General features: G+C 35.4%; 1 protein-coding gene across 1 annotated transcript in view; it reads right to left on the reverse strand.

Annotated features, from left to right (window-relative positions):
* Positions 1 to 23801, reverse strand: part of Adgrl3 (adhesion G protein-coupled receptor L3) — a 722793-nt gene that overhangs the window by 302640 nt on the left and 396352 nt on the right. The window contains 1 exon segment of the mRNA XM_087908936.1: positions 18309 to 18418. Coding sequence (XP_087765062.1) covers positions 18309 to 18418 — 110 coding nt within the window.

A 23801-nucleotide genomic window follows, 5' to 3' on the forward strand; every position in this document is an offset into this window, starting at 1 on the left:
ACCCATGAGAAAGGATCTTTACATTCCCAAACAGGACTAAAGGTTGTGAACTGCTGGACTGACACATTCTTTCTGATTTTTTTGACTATTGGTTTTCCATACGGTGATTACTTTCATTATAACATACATTCCCATCATGATGTTCTATTTTTATCAGAGCAATAAAATCAATAGAGACAGCCAATCATGGCATGAAATCTAAAACTGTGAGCCAAAATAAATATTCCCTCATATAAGTTGATTATTTGGAGTACTTGTGACATGGAAAGCTGACAGTCACAATGGCTAAGGAGCAACAGTGGAGGCTAGCATCAGATTATAGAGAGGACCCACACTAATAACACAGACCATCTGAGAAAGCTCTGGAATCCCATATTTGTAATCACCTTATAAATGTAAAACCCTATAGTTTTGTCTAAGGTGAGGATAGGCTAAAGTTCAAAGAGACAACCATGACCACTAAGCACAACAAAAGTGTGCTACAACTCCTGGGTCAATTCCTGTGAAGCCCAGGGCCTTACAGAAGTAGAGATAGTACTGTTGTGGGCTGCTATACTTTTACCTTTTGCACCGCTGATATTATGTTTAACCTCCATGTGTCTGCCTATTATTACTATTACTCAAAAATAGTATGTATATTTTATTTAAACTTGAGTTTCATTTTTAAATCTATTTCATTTTACCTGTTATTTCTTTCTTAAAATGTTCCCTGACTTTCTTTTCTGAGCAGTAATATTACAAAATATGGCAATACTTTTGGTTTTTATGCAGCCAGAATTATAATAGTTACTTGTTCATTTGTGTTATCGCACCTACTTAATGATAAGATTTTTTTCATGATATTGAGGTTAGTGCTGTGTTAGTTTTTTTTTTAAGACTAACCGGTTTATAGTATATTGTGTAACTGGACATACAGAACTTATGAATATAAATAAAAAAGATACATCCCCTGATTAAACAGGTCTCAAGAAACTACATAATCTATCATTTATGTAAAGTTATTAAGTAAATATTTAGAATGTGAATGAGGAAGAAAACATTTGAGGTAGTTATATTTTTTAAAGGATAGCATCTGCACCAACAGAATTCAAAATACAAACTAGGCAGACATTAGTTTCACTAAGTAATTAAATTAATAAATCATAACTTACTCCATGATAGTACTGGGAGAGAGAGAAGTAATTAAATTCACAGTTAATATGCAACTTTTAGAAATTCAATTGCCATCAAGAAGTAATATCATTTGCAGATAACTGGTATGGTTCTTAAATGGGCAAAATCCTATTCCAAGAAGCACAATACATCCAGGAATGTAATATGCTATAACACTGTTGGCAGGTTATTACTGGAATCGCATGTCAGACATTTTTGCTGAAAAATGTATTCATTGACAATTTGTACTTAATGACTATTTCTTCCACTAGAAAGAAAACACACTAAGAGCAAAGATCTTATCCATCTTACTTTTAGTCCTTCTGTTAGTTCTGCTATAGTGAGTATTTAACATAGTACCCATATTAATAGCAAAATATACAAAATACACTGAGTAAGCAAAATTTTCATAACTTGAAATTTCATCCAATTTCTATAAACTAAACACAAATTTTTCTTTCTGATGTACCAATGGTTATACTGAAAGTTAAAGTTAAATTGTAATATGAAGGCAGATAATAACATTACTACATTATAAGTCCCCAAATTATGTTTATAAAATTTGGAAGGCATTGTATTTTGAAGTCATTGCCACTAACTTTGGCTTGGAAGAATTTGAAGAATCATTGAATGTGTCCACATGTATATGCACGTTCAAAATAATAAGCAACAGCATTTTACAGATCATCATAATCCAGTGATAAAAGCAATGTCATACTCGAGACTGGAAGACATATCGCATATTTTGCATCAGGAAACTCTTAGAAATCACTGACATCCTTGGCAAAGCATTTGGCCTGCCCATCGTCCCATCACTGGCTTCACAGAATATCTGTTTCCTATTAGTGCAGATGGTCTTCAGCAGATTTCATAAGATGCTATTTAATATTAAGCTAAGGAAAGCTGACACTACTATTCTTGTCCTGCCAAATATTGGAAAATTTAATTAAATAGACATTTGACTTCAAGAAGGCAATGTTGAAAACTAAATAAACTTTATCCTTCTAACCTTATTGACTGACCAGAGTAACATGAAAACATCAATACCTCTGCACAATGAAAACTGAAATTGGATGAACTCTGTGTCTGTCAAGGATGTGATCACTAATGGAGGTGGCAGAGCCAGACTGCAAATCAAATTATTCTGATGCAACAGCTTCATCTTAAGACTTCACATAATCTTCCTTCTACCACTTGAAACATCGTGTTTATTGGGTAATATTGATTTTAGGGAATCTAACGTTATAATGCTCAAGTATGCAGGTTACATTAAGGCTTACTGCACATGGGCTTGTTTACTGCATGCAAAAAGAAGTAATACAAAATTTGGGCAATTTCAGAATTAGCATTTTCTTGTATTCTCTAGAAAAGCGAGAATGATAGTTTAATGGTTAATTAGAATGTCTCAAAGCATTTCACATGTATTCCATATTGAATGTTTTCTCTCTGAGAAATAGATTTATGTTTAATTAAAATTGTTTAGACAAAAAACAAATAATAGTCCCTCGTAATAAGTTTTTAAAGCCAGGGGCTATTTTACCTTATGGGGCAAAAGAAATTTTGCAGTTGTGTAAAGTGTGATAATAATTACAAATTAATACATTATAAGAATATAAAGAGCATAAAGGTTGTGTTTTTATTTCAAGTATTATTTTTCATGTTACCAAACTGGAGATCACTATACCCTAAAAAGCTAAGAATAAAATAATCCTTAAGTTTAAAGATTTTTCTTAATAGACTTCAGATTTTTATTTATTTTTGACTCACTTTTAAAATTATTTTAAAATTAAGACAAGATTACATCAGCACCTCTCCCCTTTCCCTATCCTCCCTCTAACTCCTTTTATGTGCCTCTTGCTGTATCTCAAATATAGAGTTACCTCTGGCCTTTCTTTCTTTAAACAGACACACACACACACACACACACACACACACACACACACACACACGCATGTGTGCGCACACGCACAACATTCTCAGTCCATTTGATGTTACTTGTATGTCTTCTATGTATGTAATTAAAGGAAGAACTACTTGCCACTGGAAAACCAAACGAGGGACACATATACACTGTGGAAAATTATTATTCAGTTGTCATGAAAAGTGAAAATCATGAAATTTGGACAGATATCACAAACTAGAAAATATTATATTAACTATGTTAGCCCAGTCCCAGAAAGACAAATAACATCTCTCAAACACAACTTGAACATTTTAAACTAATTTATAAATTATTTTCACTTAGGGAATCATGGTAACAAAAGAAATTATTTAGTTGCTTAGGAGCATGAGGAAATTGTGAGAACAATCTGATGAGAGCCCCCTAATTCCCAACAAAAGTCACATGTGTCCATGATTAGTTCAGAATATCTCAAAATCATCTATGATACATTGAATGATTAAGACCATTGACTTTTTCAAAATGTAAGAAAGTCCATAAACAAAATACAAGTTATAGCAAGAGATTGAGTATGAGAGAAGCTCTTCAACTTTTAATGGATTACTTATACTATAAATAAGAAAGCTGGAGAAAGAGATGACAACAGAAGGAAAGATGAGAAAAAGAAAGAAGGGAAAAGAAGCAGAAAGGAAAGAAGAGGGAAAGGAAGAAAAGAGAAATATAGAGAGACAGAGGGAGGAGCTGGGGGGGACAACACTAATGCTCAGTGAGAAGGAAGACAAATCTAAAATTCATTTTAGGGGGAGACCTTTACAGCTTGTGAGAAACAGAAAATGACAGAAGAAAGCAAAGAAATCAGAATGACAAATGATAGCTAAATATATGTAAAAGATCATTTCTCATATAAATCTGAAACTTCGGATGAAATGTTGAAGAAGAAGACTGAGATGAGCAATTTGACATTATCTAAAAGACACCAGCAAGAAGAGCTTCATAAAGGAGGAGGGGCAACAGCTACACTGTGTTCTGAAACAAAGTTTAACTTCAAATTGAGTTTCCAGTGACGATTTTGAAGTAGGAACATTGTCATTAAGTTGATGGAAACATTCCCTGAAAGTTGAATACTAAAGTATATCATTGAATTAATAATCAAATTTCCTACACCATTGCTGCCACTCCAGACATTTTAGTTTGCATCTACGATTCACTTTGTCTCTAATTAGGACAAAGATACTTTGGTTCTCCCATTTAGGCATTTTGGTTGAGTAATCTCCCTGGCAAGGACAGATGTTGTGAGTCACCCTAAAGTTTATTCCATGATGATTCCAGGGCAAACCACCACAGTGAAAAAGAAAGCATATATTGCAAGTGATAGCAAAGGCTGCCCCACAGATATGATGGGGTCACACATTTTCTCAAAGAGTTAACTACCAATTTCAATCCCTTCTGCATTTACCATATAACTTGAGCTATTAAGCAACTGCCTTTAGCAAATGGGTTACTAGATGCCAAATGGACAAGTGCCTCCCTGCTGTTTAAAAAATAAACAAAAGAAACCCTTGACAAATAAATGCTTTGATAGCATCTGCATTATTACATATATAGGAACACAAAGTTAAATTTGAACATTAGGAGAATTACTGAATCCTTTGCACATTAAACTAGGGACTTGATACATTAAAATATATGCAAATATTTCTATACTTGTTGACTCAAAGGAAAATACACTAGTTAACTCTCTGGGAGAAAAACAAGATGTATGTGTAATCTGACTATGCTTTTGTGAAAATGTATTTTCATGTGTAACTCTCCAGAAGAAATAAATACTGAAAGAACTATGAAAACTTTAACAGTAATATATAGGAATATATAAAATTGTTATGTATGAATACAATATATGATATAAATATAATATATAAAAGAATAGAATGATATATATGTATGCATTCATAGCCTTGTACAGTCATATGGTGTGTGATTTGCATACAAGTAATGCACAAAAGGACAGTCATTTTAATGTAACTGGGATTCATTTCAGTGGTAGTAATTTAAGGAAAGATGATTTTCATTTTTTTCATTCATTTATAGTATTTTTCATTATTTGCCCTTTTTTTGGAGATACGGCCTCAGCATGTAGCTCTAAAAAGGTGGTCTTGGGAATTGCTAAGTAGAGAGGACCGGTCTAGAACTCAGAGATCCACCCACCTTTGCCTCCCAAGTGCTGTGACCAAAGATGGGGGCCACCTTATCTGGCTCTGCTTATTTGCTTTTTATGTATGTAACTGTTTTCATGTAAATATTTTATTTGTAAATTTTGTATATGTTCATGTGAGAGAAGTTCTGAACAAAAGTTACTGGTGTTGGATACCCTTGGAGCTAGAGTTGTAAACAGTGTGAGATGCTCAAGGAGGACGCTGAAACAGAACTCAGGTCCTCCACACAAGTAGTATTTAATCTGAACCACTGAGTCATCTCTCCATTCTCTCTGTAAGCAGAATTTTATGAAGATATCTAAACATTCATTACTCTAAAGAAATAGGGTTCTATGTTTCAGCCACCACACTACTAATACTTTTTACACATAGCAGTAGGATATCAATATTAACAAACGTTAATAAATATCAACATCAGCAGAACATCATAAATAAGATGCAGTCTAAGGCAGGAATCTGACAGTAACACTTCAGACACATTTGCACTGTCTCCTTCCTAGTGACACTCTATAATAGCAATGAACTCATCCCTAGGTCCTGATGACAATTCTTTTGAAGTCAAGACAACTTCAGCATGGGATTTCATTTCTTTTAGATATCATTTCCTGATAAATAAACACATTTTGAGAAATCTGGTAAGTCTTAAATGCTCGAAGATATGAAAATATTCATATTTGCTCTATCATAAATAAAAATAGATCAACACAAGATTCAAAGGGACTTGGGTTCTAATTCCTACCAGACAAGCCTATTTGGATGAGCTATTTAATTTATATTCTCAGGCTCCTTAATTATAAAATAGAATCCATTAACAGAGCAGGTTGCCCTGGAAATATTCTATAAAGTATTTTTGTACAATTTTGGCTTATTCACTTGAACTTTAAGCAGCATCTACTATTGGGAAAAGATGGTTAACTATCCCTGTCAATTTCTTGCTTTCTTTTATGATTGTGACAAAGGCAGGAAATCAAGTGGAGGGCTCATCAGCTATTTTTATTAGGCATCCCAGAATATTCTTCTTCCATCAGTTGTTTGCTGAGCTGTCAGCTCTGAAGTCACTTCAGCCTGCACTCCAATCAGAGAACGAGCTGCTAAATGTTTAATGATTAATTTGCATCAAATAGTTACTTAGCAACCATTGCTAATATAAAATTAGATCTGATTTTCTGTGAAGCCTACAGCCTTATTAAAGGGTTCAAAGACAGAGAAATACTAGTTAATGCCAAAATGTTAACTCATAAAAACACATTCACATAGAAGATTTTAAGAATTGAATTCACAAATGATACCACAGTTTTCAAATTCTTAGTGTTAGAAATTTCATGAGTCAGCTTTTAAGTAGAATCAGCATATAAATAATGAAAGAAAACCTTCATTAACACTAACTGTGGTCTGGATACTTTTAATTCTATTACACAAATCACTCATTTGAATAGTCAATACAACTCTGAAGCTACTGCTTGTAGTGAGAAATAACTCACTTTGCTAAACTATCAGATTAATTGAAATACTTTGAGTAAATAGTGAAATTCCTCAAAATATTCATAAATGGAATAGAGGGAGGTCTTGCTTCCTACAAGCTAGGTGGAGAGAGAGAAGGAAGGACGGAACAAATCGAAGAAGGAAAGGTGGGAGGAAGAATGTCACATTGCTAGTTAGTCTTTATGTTCAACTCTTTAGAATTAATAATAAGGGAAACTTTAATTGATTGACACTTACTGATGCTAAATCTACAGCCTGAGGATGGAGAAAACACCACCACTTTGGAAAATATCACCCCATAACTTAAGGAATAGCATCAAAAAAAGTAACATACATCATAAACTCATGAAATGTGTATTAGATTCAGTGCTAGTAAAAAAAAGATCAATCAGGACTAATACTGGCTAATGACTAAACAACTGTCCTAAAGACACAGAGCAACATGCTTCTTGTTCTACATGTATTATTTGTTCTTAAACGTGCACAGGGCATTACTGAAGAGGTGTTGTTCATAACTAATGTTTTTCAAGCTTGGTATTTTAACCCATTTATCATAAGGATCGGGTATTACCTGATAGAGTAGAATGAGAAACTCTGGGTTTGTCTTGATAATATGGGTAATGTTATTCCTTTTAGGCAGCAAACTTTTTCTTGAAGTTGATTTGCTAACTTTGGGTTCATAGCTAATAACAGATCCAGGAAGGGAAAGCTCTGTCATGCCAATGTCCTCTTAGATTCCAAAATAATTAGCCAGCTAGGATTTCACTAGACGGAAAATCTTTCTATCAAAGCAAACATATTTCACATCCTTCCCCAACAACTGTGAAAATGATCTCACTTCTGAAATCTCCCTGTTATCTTGGGTAAACAACAGTAAATGAGCTGTCTAAAAGATAAGAACAAGAGGAGAGGACAGGAGTCAAGGAAAACAGTGGAGTTCAGAGTGTATTGAGAGGTTTATTCCTCCCCTTGCTCTAGGCTTTTGTTTGCTTTGTTGGAAGACAACTTTTGGCATGTCTGAACTCTCTCTGTTAACTGAGCACCAAATTCATTTCAAGCTGATCTAAATACTAAAATTCAAGAAGTTTTCCTACAGGGATTTGGATGCATGTCCTCAGGCTTCTAAGAAGCAAATGGTTAGACTGGAGTGATTTACAATGTTGGGAACATCAAAGAAAACTGAACACCCACCATCCCTAAAAATGTTCATTTGCTGTCTTTTTTCAGGCAATTTGAACTAAATTTATGGGAAAGGCCATGATGCTAAGGATTCAACCATATGTACAGAAGGATTGCACTTTCATAATATTGAGAAAGTTGAGTTTTTGATATTGCCATATGTCATCATTAATTGCCTTAATTATAGGCCATACTGAAGGCAAATGAGGACCAAAATATCATGCAGTCACATTAAGACCGTTTTGTATTCTGAAACTTCTCTGAGAGAAACTGAATTAAAATGTGGTACTGTGTACAATGCCAAATTTCAATTAGAGAGAATATGTTTTCATTTTTTACACTTTTGAAACTAAGCCTTAATCTCCCTTTCATGTCTACTTGCAGAGAGATTATTTTGGAAACTTAAACACCGTAGAGAGAAAAGAGACCTCAACTGGCAATATTCGGTTGGTTCTAACCAACAGATCAGTATTACATTACTTTGTGTCTTAAAACAATGTTTGCACATAATCATTAAAAGATAGTTATGCATTGCTCTGTTCTTGCACTTCACTGTTAGATATCTAGACCCATTTAAAGAGGTATTTCAGCGTTTGTTGAAAGAAATGAATGATGGTGGCATCTGTATACATTTGAGAACACTGATGACCCTTACAGAGAACATTACTAACAAGGGGAGAAAATGGGGCTGACAGTAAATGCCCACCAAGAGTTAATAGTGGAGGAAGGAAAAATGTGGAATGCCCAGAGATGCTACAGAGATCAGGTTGCTTTAGAGGAAGAACCAGTGCCAGCACTCAAGTCAAGAGGGAATGTAGGTGGGGCATTCGGGTAACAGTAAAGCAGAAGTCAAGTAAGCTGAAACCAGATTAGAGGCATTTGCCTTACTTAGCTATTTCTCTGACATTAAAGCTAGCAACTCTGCTAAGAAAAGACTGGTTTAAGACGGAAATCATGGCACCATTATGGAATTCCAAGTCACCTGATAGGAAGGCACTGACACTCTGAAGACAGTGAAAATAATCTGATTGCCACTAGCCTATTAACCTGACTGGTAATGGTATACTTGGAGTTTACTAAATGTGACCCTCACTATATAAAGCTTTGATATGTAGCCATTTGGTTTGACAGACACAGTTTGAAGTCATGATTCTAATCCTTCTTTCTTCTTGTTAGCTAGGGCTATGACATTTTATAAAGTATTTCTGCTTTGGCTGAGCTAGCATAATCTCCCCCAATATGAAGTCATTTGGTCTCTACAACTAAAGAAACTCGATTCTCTTGAGTCTCATCATTTCAGCCCTATGCAGACCTAGTAAAAGCTGCTGTGAGAACTGCAATATCCTAGCGTTCTCTAACTACCCACTCAGTGGTTACCTCTGGCAATGGCCAACTGAGAGTCAAAGGAAACCTTTCAATCTCCTCCCTACCACCCTGCTTTCTGCCCTATATTTAGCTCAGCCTTGAAGGGGACAGTGGGCTCTGGTACTAGCACCAGAGACCCCTTTCTGCAGATTCCCCCCTTAATAAAAGCATGGACTGTCTTAAGTCATCCATTCTTTATTTTATTTTGACCTCTGGTCAACCTCAAACCTAGAAGTGAAGTAGCTTCACTAGGACACAGCTGGTACCTACTAAAGCCAGATTGTAAAATCAACTCCATCTGACTCCCCATGAGAACTAAGTTATTCCCCCGCCACCACACACACAGTGAATGAGAGGGCCCAGAAAGGCATACTCAGGAAAAATGTGGGAGGAATGTAAAATTATAACTATGCATTTGCCATAGATGCTTACTCAGAAGCAGCCGTCCATGTCACTTGCTCTTCTACTTTACCTTCCTTCCTGTTCTAGCGGAAGTAGAGAAGCAATCAGCTTAGTGAGAAGCAAATACATTTGTAATGAGTCCTACGAAGGACTAAATCATATTGAGTTTCCCTCCCAGTCTTGACTCTAAATTGATATGATTATTGGAGGATGATAAAATGATGGCTAGATTATAGGTTCTTCTTGGAAGCTAGAGACTAGGCACATTCATGTAATTGGCAGCATTTGGACTTTGAACAATGTGTCAAAATAACAAAATGTTAAATACTAAGAAAAACAAGGTTAAATTAATAAAGATCCTGTAGAGTTAGAAGTCTATATTATTTATTTAATTCAAATACTTAAGTAGTTACTGGAAGGAATTTTTGTCTTTTTAAAGAAAACGAAAATTTTAAATGTAAACACACATTTCCTCACTAACGGAACTCATATTCACAGCCACTGCTTCTACTTCTTTGCTACTTTAGTGCCATATGCAAATACAACACATGTGATGTAGAGAAGTTGGTTTCACTAACACCTAATTTTTCTTGGATCTTTTTGCTGGATCTATTATTAATAGTCTTAAAGAGAATTAATTAGAGTGACTTTTATCTATAAAACATGTAGAATCATATTCAGTCATTGCATGGAAGGTAAGGTATAAGGAGACAGACACACACATTCACACATATATACACACGTATACACACTGGAACTATAGCAAATGTCTATGATTTCCGCTTTGTCCATCTCTGGCTTCATCTCCTTTTATATTTTACCTGGTCTTGTATTTTATATCTGTCATCTATAGTCATTCTGTTAGGTTTATCTCTTAGGGTCTTTCCTAGAAAAGCTGGCCGGAAGACACCTGTGCTCTAAATTCTTAATCTGGGATCTGACAAGATAGCTCAGCAGGTAAAGGTGTCTACTACAAAGTCTGATGACACGAGCTTGATCCTTGGGGTTCACAAAGTAGAAAGAGAAAACTGTTCTCAAAAGGTGACCTCCATGAGTGGGCAGCAGCATGTTTTAAGACGCATATATATACACTATAATTAAGGGAATAATTTGATTGTGTTTCTAGTGCTTAATTTCTTGGTTGAACTATCAACTTTGTTAGGGCACCTTGGCACCATTTGCCTAAACTCCTCAAAGACAAAATTTTATTTTTTTTTCTACTTTCTTTTTCTTCTTGGTATTGAGGATAGAACTCAGAATCCTCACTTAATCAAACCCTTTGGAAAACAAACATTTGATTTTGTTTTCTAAATTAAGCATTCCCAGTGTTTATCTAAATATCTGGTATGTGGTGCGATTTCAAGAAGGGAAAGATAGTAAAAATGGGACATCTCCCAAGCATATAGTAGAATCTATTTTGGGACAACTTCTAAGCACATATGAAGCAACCAGACAGAGGTAAGAGAGACAGTTTAGAAGGAGGATGTAGAAGAGATATTATCCACTAGCAGCTCTTGTCTTAAATAGTGTCAGAATTTTCATAGATGCTTTATAATTTTGACATATAAACTTTAATTGTAATCACTGATTCATCTTCAAAATCTTTGTAGATTATTGTTATGTATAAGAAACTAACCGAGAAATACTTCATGTTAGAAAAAAATCTACAGCTAGTGACAATAAGGAAGGGAGGGAAGAAAGGCCAATTGCTGTTCGCCAATCTGTTCTGTGAAACTAACATTTATATATACCTTTTTTATTAAAAATCCTTAATTTAAATGAATAAGGTCTCATTGATAGACAGGGCTATATACAGCAGAAATACTTTTAAAATGTCTGCTAGTGATAAACAGTAATGCTTTTGAGGAGCCATTTGACCTAATTTGCTTTTCAATTATTCAATGCATATTTACTGAATATCTACTATGTGTCTGAAAAGAAATTGAAAACTGGAATAGGTCTCAATATTTCTTATGCTTTCAAAAATTAAAAATAGCTAATTTTAGTATAGTAAGTTAAGAAATATGAAATCAGTTAGTAAAATACTAAAAACCAGAGTATGTATATATTAAAATATGCATGAATTCAAACATTACTTGCCAGAAATATTTAATTACATAAATGTATCAAGTATTGATGAGTATTTTATACTCAATTACTTGAGTATAAAAAATTGGAACTTTATTGCTAAAAGTATAATGCATTTTTCTTTCTGTTAAAGAGACAAAAACTAAAAGTTATTTATTTATGACTTTTCCAATAATAATAATAACTATTATTATTATTCATGTTTCATAAAGACATTACACACATTCATATTAGGATGCATAATGTGAAAATTGGGAAAGTCATAATATCTATCGACTGCTTTAATCAAACACCCTTGTGCAGGAGTTCTCCAAATTACATATTTCCTCCTATAATTTCTTAACAGAAACACTGCAAGAGACTGCAAGAATATATAATGTGTGTTTTATATTTTTGAAAGGAAGAAACAAAGAGCTAAGGAGGAAAACGGGATCATGAGGGGAGACAAGCACCTCTAATGGGTAATAGGCATGAGATTGTACACCTTGGAAGAAACTTGATTTGTCAGCAGAATACAAAAGAAAGATTCTCTCCTCAGAACACTCAGAGTAGGAGGTACATTGTTTTACTGTTTTCTCCCTGACACAAGTGGTCCCTGCAACTTGGCTAAATAAAGGCAGTTCTACTGGAAGATGCCACAATTACAACTTGGATTCAGGTCAGAATGGATGGGAGCTGGAGGAGAAGGGAGAGAGAAGATCAAAAATGAGGTGTTGGTAAATGGCGAGGTTTAACCCTCTGAGTATTTGGGTCATTTCCCGGGGAGGAAAATCCCTGCTAAGGAGGAAAATCGGACTTTAAAAGAGGACGGAGATATTAGAAAAGCCACAATGGAACTAAGGTGTGACAAGAACAGAGAAAGGTATTGATTCACCTGCCCCAAATTTCATTAGAAACTGGGAACCTGTGAACATAGACAAGAAAAGACAGAACGAGTTAAGAGGATTCAGTAAAGGTTAAATATAACTTGAGTGGAAGTTGAGAGAAAAAGAGTACACAGGTCCTGAAGCAGCAGTCGTACTAGGTTACTGCAGTCACTGAATACCCCCCCCCAATAGCATCTTCAAAAGCAAATGATACTAGATTAATTAGGCTAAGACTTTATGTAAGATTATTGTTCAACGATATCTATTCATTGAGTCCTATAATTCTGTTTAAAAAATATTATAAGTTGTTCTGGGAATGAATTTCCGATCACAACCAGAGCCTGATTGTCAGTTTTATAAGGATTCCTGGGTTAGTTTACTTCCCATAAGTAATGCAATAGGCAAAGTTGAATTTCAGTCTACATTACCTCTAACATGTTTTATTATCATTAATAAGCCTTCTTATTTATTTCATGCTAACCATGAAAATTATCTCTCTATAAAAATCAGTATTGGGTACTATGAAGAGTTGATTCCATTGTTGCTCTTCCAGAAGAACTAATGTCAGTTCCCAAATCAGCTGGTTCACAGCTGTCTGTCACCTCAGCTTCAAAGCATCTAACATCTTCTTCTGACCTCCACAAGCACACCAACACATGTCACACACACACACACACACACACACACACACACACACACACGGACATAAATAAAAATAAATCTTGTGAGAAAGAAAAATCAATATTGCAGGACCAGCGAGACCGCTTAATGAATCTGGCTGCCTGCTGCCACAGCGGATGACCTGAGTTTAATCCCTGAGGTTCACATGGTGGAAGATGATCTTCACACATGCACTGTTATGTGCATGTGAGTACACACACACACACACACAAAACAAATGAGTAAATAAATGTTAAAAAATTCAATGTTGCTTGTAAGTTACATACAGAGTTTCTGTGTTAGTTTTTGTCAATTTGACACTAGCTAGGGAAGCTTCAGTTGGCCAAATGCCTCCTTCCGATTTTGTAGGCAAGTTTGTAGGACAATTTCTTGATTAATAATTGATGCGGGAAGGTCTGGGACCCCTATGGACAATGCTGCTCACGGGCAGTCGGTCCTGCGTGATATAAGAAAGCAGGCTGGCCAGTCAGAGAATAAGCCAGTTAGTAGTACTCCTCCATGGCTTCTTCAGTTCCTGGCTCCAGGTGCCTGCCCTGAATTCTTGTCCTGACTTCCCTTCATTACGGACTCTAAGACACAAAAATGATATAAATACATTCGTCTCTAAGTTGCTTTTAATCATGGTCTTCATCACAGCAATGAAAAACTAACTAACATCATTAATGTGTCCAATGGTTGAGATTGTTTTAGCTACAAAGTTTACTTTGTTTATCACTTACTGACGACACATCCTGATAAATGCATTATTAGGTGACCGACAATTATGTGAATTTCACTGAGTGAGTAAACTTGAAGAAATCCACGTAGAAAAACCTATGATGCCCCTATACACTACAGACTATATATCTTAGACTACACACATGTAGTGTGTACTAAGTAAGGTGATGTGGGAAAATTGTCTGTATTCTGTCAATCATATTTTAATAAAACGCTGATTGGCCAGGCAGGCAATATAGGCGGAAAAGCCAGACAGGAAGTAGGGGTGGAGTAAAGAGACTGGGAGTATTCTGAAAAACAGGAAACTCCCTCAGCCACTCCTGCACAGACCACCGAAGAGGCAGCATGTAACTTGCCCAGCTGAGAAAGGTACGGAGCTGTATGGCTAACATAGATCAGAATAATGGGTTAAGATAAGTCATAAGAACTAACAAGAAGCCTGATCTAATGGGCCAATCAGTTTATAACCTTATGGAGTCCTGTGTGTGATTTTTCTTTAGGCTTGCCGGTTGTGGGGTACTGGGCGGGACAGATACCCCAACAAGCTGACCCCCTCATGTTACAGTAAGGTTTGCAGTTGTAGTAGAAATCATACTTGTTTATTACAATATATCTAACCACACCAAAGGTACAGTAAATGTATTGGACAAGTGAGATTTTGCTGCTCCATTGTAGCATTAAAGGACCACAGCCATATATATATATATATTCATGAAATTCCATGAAGCAGCACAGACATAGATTCCACAGCAGTGCTTTGCTTGTGGTCTTTGTGTGTTTGTGTGTGTTTGTGTGTGTGTTGCAATGGCACTCGTGGATATGAGTATATGAATATGTATATGTGGGGTATAAGTAGACAGGTGTGTACATGTGTGTGCATATCAGAGGACAACCCTGGTTCTTGTTTCTCTGGTGCCACCTTCTTTTGCTGACAGGTTGCCTCTTTAGTCCAGAACTTTCTTCAAAGTAGACAACTGACACAAGAATTCTAGGGATCTGCCTACCTCCATGGGCCTGGCGAGCAATGGGTCGCAGGCAGATTGAATTTAGGTCCTCAGGTTTAGAAGTTAAGCATTCTACAGACTGGGCTATCCTCACAGCTCCCAGTTCATGATCTTTAATTTAGAATGGAACTGGTACTATCCATTTGTTTAGCTCATGGCATTACAGGAATTGTTTAACTGTTGAATGAAAATTCAAAGAATGAACCATAAACCTCATTTCCCCAACACTAAATCTCAGTAAATTTCAGTTTTCTCTGATACAAACAACCCCTCCCACCAAAGAAAGGTAAGAAAAAAAAACCTTCTTAATTCACTATAGAGAAGAAGCTCATTAAAAGTTACAGACTAGTTTATATTCTAGAGTGTTATGAAGTGTTTGGAAAAACAAGCTTGGAGTAGTTTCGTGACTCCTAGGAATGCAAACTGTTTAAGAAATAGTTAAGAGGTTAAGAAGACAGGACTGGATCTGGGAAACACCTGGTTGTACTTCCTACTCAGAATACTACCGAGGAGGAAGAAATGGGTATCAAATAACTTGTGGGGAAAAAAAAACAACCAAAAATCTATGAGGCTAAATATCACAGTTCCTTGAGAGTGGGTATGGGAGGCAGATAATACCTTAGTTCTGAACTTCTCTAGTTCCATTCCATGCAGGGCATGTATCTAACATGCTGAGCATAAGGTTCCTTTGCAGTAAAATGGTGATGTTCATAATTCCTAGGAAGATGCCTGTGAGACTCAATATGTTAATGTATGTAAACCTTTAACCCATGGGAGTAATGGCACGAGGCTGCATCAATAATCTTAGGAAGTGACTATTTTCAGCACTGGGAAAAACATGCATTTCATGTTTTAGAAAAAGAGTTGGGTATTGATCTAGATTAGGATTTATTAATAAATCCTAGAACGTCTATGGGGGAAAATAGAACAAATTCATGCTTATATGCCTGAGAAATCAGATACTTTTAAAGTAATCAGAATATATTATAAATCTATGATGTCTTAATCTCATTGTCCTGTTAAAGAATTGCCAACAGGCTTTGATGCATGGCCTGGTTTATGATTTAGAACACTTTTCTTGAAAGAAGGGTTCATGTATCTTCGGCTGGTCCTAAACTTGCAATGTACTTAAGAATCAGCTTGAACTTCATATTTCCCTGTTTCCATCTGCTTAGTGTTTGCATATCATATATAGATCAACATGCATGCTTTATGATAATCTAGGGAGCTCATGGCTTACTGCATTCTTAGCAAGCAGTCAATGAACTAAGCAGTGTCCCAGACCCAGTTTCTGCCTTGAGTGATTTTTTTTCTAAAATTATATTAAGTTTATTAAATGCATTTCAGCTCTGTATAATTCTTTTTTTTGATGTCTGCACCTGAAGCTTGTTTTCTCTGCATAATTCTTTAAAACAGATATATAAAGTTAATTTAAACACAATTCAGATACACACAACAAATTCATAAAATTTAAAGTAGATAGCAGGTATGCCCAACTTTGTGATTCTTTATTAGGAAAAACAACCAGATTAATAACATACTGAAAAATATTCTTAAGACATCCAGAACATTTTATGATTATCAGAAACTCCAAATATAGATATTTCAAAATCATGTTGGGAATTTCTGAGAGAAGAGACATATGTTTAAAAGCACATCCTTTTATGCAAAGAGTGTGAGCAACTTCTTATTTATATTGAAGTGATTTCTGCAGAGGACATTTCAGAATGAATCTGGCAGAATCTTTTCGAGTTGTGATCCTCAAACAGAGCTGATGACATATAGGAGACTGAAGAGATAGCTGTGAACTGTTTCATTTTTTTTTTAAAAAGAAACATCCGTAATCTGACAATTTATCTCTGCTTTCATGTTTCAAAATATGAAAATTAGAATATTAATGTAGGTTTTCAAGAACTATTTTAGAAATAAAGTCTTGTCTATTGTACATTTTTTTCATAAAATGTCTTTCTAGAAATGCATTTGGCATATTTCACAAAGTTCTCATTATGCATGCAATGTAGAACTGTCTCGGTACAAAGATGATGTATGCATTTCATTTCTTAAAATATCATTGGTCAACAAAAAACGGCCAGTGGGAGCTTTATACTTTTTACAGAGGCCCCTGTAGAGACAATAATATCTAAAACACAGCTGAGAGTTCAATTGAATCTTTATACTTAAGCGCATTTTTCGGAATAAAATATACAAGTATATGAAATGCGCTTATTTCTCACTATTCAGTCACGCTATCATGACTCAAAATGAAATTTTATCTTGCTTCATTATTATTTTTAAATTATAATTCATTTCTTGTTAGCCAAATTTCTCTCTATTTTTGAAGCGTGCGCACTTCCAGCTCATGAGTCATGTGCTGCTTCTTGAAATAAGCATGGATGAGCAAGCTCAGAGCTGTCTCTTGGCACGGGAAACCTGCTGATCCCCAGATATTTTTCTCCTTCTGAGACATCAAAGGAAGTTGGAACCTGGGATTTGTTTATGATCCCAGGTGTTCTCTATCTCTGGGATGAGCTGAATATCTAATATGAGACTACAGGATTTCCTGTGTGATTTTCACTACAAAATCCTATGAATAATTAACTAGTAAGAAAAAAAATCTTTTGTGATGTTGAATCTTCCTTTGGGATAAGAACTCAGAAAATGCTCCATTTTGGATTATTTCATTCTTCATTAATCCTGAAGAAAAAAAAGAACACATTGCTTGTCTATATCATGGCTGATCTAAAGGCTGCAGACATACTCCCAGGAGTGTATAAAACACACTCTGAAGTGTTCTTAATTCATGGTCTCCTGTGACTCTCCAGTCTATACCCTGTGAATGGATATGCATCAGATTTTCAAAAGGTTGACAGTATGTACATAAATCTTATATATAATTACTTTAATCATACCGAAAGAAATCAGTTTTGAGGTTATTATGCACATAAGTGTATAAAATTTACTATCAATTTCTATTTGATGAAACTTGGAGAGATTCAGCATGGACATAGTACCCCCTCTTTGATTATCTAAGCATTGTGTGTTCTTGCATTAAAAGTATTGCAAATACAGGTATTCATGTACTGAATATAGCATCAAAATTAGATGCTCTATGGATATATGATGTGGAAGAAGTCTAAGACCTATAAATCCCACATCTGTTGCCTTCATATTGATGTGATGATTTTATGCCCTCCCAGAGAATGTCAGTACATGCAAATTAATTAATATCTTTTTAAAAAAAGTATAGGAATATACATACTATAAGGGACACATTCATACTGCACTTCAAGGTATTTGTAAGTTCCTGGACATGGGTCTGGAAAAACATCAGGACCTGCCACCACAGCACACTGGGTTCTGTTATTGCATCTGAAATCAAAAGAAATAAAGAAATAGTAAATTTATATGAGCGTAAATTATCATGAACACCAAAACTGACATCATTTAAATTTCTGTTATGTGGCATTAAAAAAATATTTTGCTGACTTAGGACTTCAGGCTTATTAATGGAGTACATTCAGTGTGCTTTAAATATTAAAACATAAACATCTATTTGTGCATTTTGGTTATTGTAACTCACAGCACTTAAATATTGCTGAAGCAATACAAAGTCATGCGGAGGACATTGCAATGTGAATACTGGAGAAGATTATTTAAGAGGAGAGACTCACACTCCCATTTCAAAAACTATATTTAACAGCATATAACAAAATATTTCTTAGACAGTTATAAAACAAATGCCATGGATGTGATAAAATTTATTTTAAATGAGTTAGACATTATACATAAAACCCTCTTCTATCCTTAAGTATTCAGTAAAAACTTAGTATTTGAGGATCAATGGATTAGTTCAGCCGGTTAAGTTGTTTGACGTCAATCAAGCCTAATGAATTGATTTTGATCCTTAACATTCACCAGGTAGAGGGAGAAAATCCATTTCTGCAATACCTTGGCATATGCACCCACACATATGTAAGCATATACACATAAATAGATGTAGAATAAACTAAACACTTAAATATAGAAATACATTTATTTGTCCTTAACCACATTAGTTAAAGCATTAAAAAGAATGGATTCTCCATGTTTCTTTTATTCCACCTAATATTGACACCAACTCACAGATTAGATGTCACTTAAGTCAGTATTATGTATTTTAAAGGAGTAGTTTTATATTTCTGAGGGAATGAAAGCACACTATTACAACAGAAATGCAAACTTGGGCACTTGCACAGTAAATGGATTAAACTGATTTGGGTTGATTTATCCTAGAGGTAAAAATTACATATAATGAGATTCAATTTCCTCTAAAAAAAAAAAAAAAAGAGTCTCGTTCACAATGGCCTCAATATTGTACCTTTTAGTCAGAAACTTCCTAAGTTCAGTAATTTATCCATTATTAAACTATGGTTAAAAGGTTTACAAGCCAATAATATTGGCATGTATGGGATGGCCACACTGACTCTACTACTTTATGGTCTTGCTTACTTATTTCAGATATGGAAGAAAACTTTAGCCCTAATTTAGCGATAGGTTTTCCTATCACCTTCTTAAAGGCTTCATTCCCTGGTGCAATCCGTTCCTTAAAGACTCCTAGGACCTGGACACATGCAGAAAAATGCAAGTACAGGATTTAGTTTGATTTAGAGTAAACATGTATCTACTTGAAGCTAATATTTCTCAGGTTTAATGAGGATTTTATTTAGTCCCAAATTAAGATGGAGTGATTACTGAATGGCTCAAGCTGAAAAGACATTTTATGTTATGAAGCAGAGATTAATTCAAGTAAAAAGATCATATTAATCCCAACACTTAATCCAAAGAGTTTACAAATACTAATGGTCTCCCCTCTAGATATGACACTTGTTCTCTTGACCAGGCTCCTGTATCTTAATATTAAGGTATATGTGACTGTTTAAGGTAAATGCACTGTTTCATTAGCTACAAGCTCATCATAGATGTACATGAAGATACAAAGGTAGCTAAAATTGTAAGTGAAGGTTGTGTAACCTGTAAATGAACATCAAAAAAACAAACAAAAAAGCAAAACAAAACTCCCAAGTATATGATAAGTCTTTGCTCACATACAAACTACTTTCTTTTACATATTCTAGGATGAATCCAAGATTTTCAGAAAAAAATCCTTTCTTCTGAAAATCTAAACTTAGAAATATTCACATATATCCTATATTACCTTACTTTTAGTTGATCTCATTTTACTAGTTTATCAACAAATGAAGCATATACATTTAGTATATACAGCTATATTTTAATGTATATAGAAGATATAAAATTATTCCCCCATATATCAAGCTTATTAATATATGATCATCTTATGGAGACACATGTTTCTTTCGTTGAAGAAATAGTGGTCTACTCTTATTGCAAACTTCAGAAGAGGCTACCTAAGGCCACCATTCTTCAACTTGATCTCCAGCACGCTTGCATCCTGTGTTTGTAAAGCTTTACATCCTTGATCAGCATCTGTCTCTAACTGCCACACCTCAGACAAAGGCAACCTCCATTCTATGCTCTGTTTCTTTCAGATTCATATTCGTAGAGTCCTGGAATTGGGCTTTAAAATGAACAAATCCACATACATTGCTTAGAAAAGAATTTTAGTCCTGTAATGATGTACCAAGTGTAACAGTGACTTCTAAGTTATAATCTTTACACCACTGAAACCTATAATAGTGGCTGGCTAGAAGCATGAATGTTTTCAATTGAAAATAGATGAAACTGAATCTGCTTTACTTTATTGCCATCTACATATGGCCACATTTGGAAGCCGAATCTCCTTCACTTGTATGTAGGATGAGCCAAACTGGTGCGGGAGAATTATCTGTATTCTGTCAATCATATTTTAATAAAACGCTGATTGGCCAGGCAGGCAGTATAGGCGGGAAAGCCAGACAGGAAGTAGGGGTGGAGCAAAGAGACTGGGAGTATTCTGGAAGCAGAAGCTCTCTCTCAGCCACTCCTGCACAGACCACCGAAGAGGCAACATGTAAGCTGTCACACTGAGAAAGGTACTGAGCCCATGTGGCTAAAATAGATAAGGATAATGGGGTAATATATGTTATAAGAGCTAATAAGTAGCCTGACCAAATGGGCCAATCAGTTTATAACCTTATGGAGTCCTGTGTGTAATTTCTCTTTGGGATTTGCCGGCTGTTGGGGTACCGGGCGGGTCGGAAACCCCAACAAGCCGGCCCTCATGTTACACCAAACAAATTGAAGTGTCTGCTTGAATTCATTATCTCCTAGTGCAGTGCATAGTGATTCCACTATTTTCTAAATGTGAAGGGGCAATAATTCACAGAAACACCTTTATTATATAGAATGCTAATATATTCTCTATTATCCTCCTATATCATATGACATGCTAATTTATTTCATATATCCTTTCTATATTATATAGTATGTTGATATGTTTCATATAATACTTTTGTACTACATGATATGCAAAAAATACACTCAAGGAATCTGTCCAAAAACCATGTCAATATCGATATTATATGCCTATAATTTTTTCTTCAGTGGGTGGCATGACCATTTTCCCATGTGTTAATTGAAAAAGACATTAACAGGTAAATATATTTTCTTGAATTACTTGTATTATCTTATTGTTTTGTTCCTAATTCATAGCAATCTGCAAGATATTTCATGAGAGTAATGAAAAAATATTGCTTTATTCTCTGAGTTACAAAATATCCTCTGTGGCATGTGTGGTCTAAGATGATGGATGTCATAGAGTCATCAATTTCATGTTTCCAAACTAAACTTTATATACGAGAAACCAAAGAGATACAGAATTGTACCTTGAGAATAAAAAAAAGAAATTTATTTTTCATTGTATATTAAGAGAATTGTTAAAATCTGTAAAAGAAAATTCACATTGCCATGAGAAAATTGTCTTTAACTTTTACATAACAGTTTTTAATAAATAGCTAAAACAGATTAAACAAAAAATGACTAAGAGTGGGGTGGGGGTGTGTGCGCATGCATGTGCATGAGCAAATGAGCATCATGTATATACACTTGAATGCTATTAAAAATATCTGAAGGGGTGTCAGGCGGTGGTGGTGCACACCTTTAATCCCAGCATTTGGAAGGCAGAGACAGGTGGATCCCTGTGAGATCGAAGCCAGCCTGTTCTACAGAGCAATGTCCAGGATGGTCTCCAATGCTACAGAGAAACCCTGTCTCAAAAACCAAACCAAACCATACCAAACCAACCAATCAACCAACCAACCAAACAAACAAAACCTGAAGGGGAATGGAGAGATGGCTCTGCAGTTAAGATCACTTGGGTTTGCTGTTCAAGCACCTATGTTGGGTGACTCACAACTGCTTTTAACTCTACGTCCAAGATCTGATACTTCTAGATTTCTTAGGCACCTGAATTTATAAGCATATATCCTCACCAAATTTTGATACTCATAATGATTTTAAAAAACCTCCTAAGCATAATGTAAAGCTGCTTTATTTTGCTGATGTCAACACACAAGTTTCCTTTTCAGCCTTGATCAGAGAAGCTTCCTTTCGCAGTCAACAGCTGTGACAGTAGAAACTCGAGGCTGCTAGATAGGTGTTGAGAGTAAGACACGACTGAACACTTAGTCTAAACAAGACGTATGTATCACCTCTTAAGTGTCGGGAAACATAGAGAAGATGGGGCAGAAAGAACATAGAAACAGAGTGGTGGTGAGAATGGCTGGGAAACTCTGTCTTCATGTCATGACACAGGAAATCATGAACTAAAAGTCGCTGCAGTTGTCTGCACTGGGTCTTCTCAGGATAGAGAGCCTTTTAAAAGTCAGTCATGAATAAGAGAGACGCTCATTGGACCCTACTTCTCCCTGCTGCACCATTGACCATTGGTTTAAGCACCTTCAGTTGTAAAGTCTCCGGACAGCTTACTGTGCTCCGACGGATAGTTTTATACCCTTGCACGTCTGGTCCTACAGGATATACTTCATGCTTCATATTAACCATGCTGATAAGCTAATAATTTCAAAATAAAAATAAAGCACTCTTCTATGCTTCATTTTAATTAGAAGGAAATTTTAATCATAAGGCACTCAGCAGACTACCTTCCTAGGAATAGTGACCCACAGAGGTAATGACTAGATCCTATTTACATAACCATTTCTAAAATAATCACAGTTGACAACACAGAGATCACAGAGGTAAATATTCTCACTAAGATCCATAGCTTACCAGAGGGTCTGATATCCAGGAGGATGAGGTGACTTGAGATTCCCCTCAGTATGCTATGAATGAATATGTTTTATTACCATTGGTTAATTAAAAAAAAAAAGTTTCCTTGGCCTATGGCATGGCAGAATATAGCCAGGCTGGAGGAGATGTAGAGAGAAAGAAGGCAGAGTCAGGGACATGCCATGTAAGTATTAAAGGAGTGACATGTCGGCACTGGTAAGCCACAGCCTAGTGGCAAAACACAGATTAACAGAAATAGGTTAATTTAAGATATGAGAGCTAGCTAGGAATATGCCTAAGTCATTGACCAAGCAGAACTGTAATTAACATATTTTTGGGTGATTATTAGGTTCTGGGTGGTGGGAAACCAACACAATTCTCTGATTACAATGAGGTGAGTAGAGAATGGGCTTCCAGCCGGCCAACATCAACATCTGAATCACGCTCTCAAGTTTCTTCCTCCACCTGTGGCCATTGTGTCATGTTCCGAAGAAACCATGTTTAAAGCTTTTAAAGACTGATTATTTTT

Source organism: Myodes glareolus, chromosome 8 (assembly GCF_982192425.1).
Source record: "Myodes glareolus chromosome 8, mMyoGla1.1, whole genome shotgun sequence".
Classification (NCBI taxonomy): domain Eukaryota; kingdom Metazoa; phylum Chordata; class Mammalia; order Rodentia; family Cricetidae; genus Myodes; species Myodes glareolus.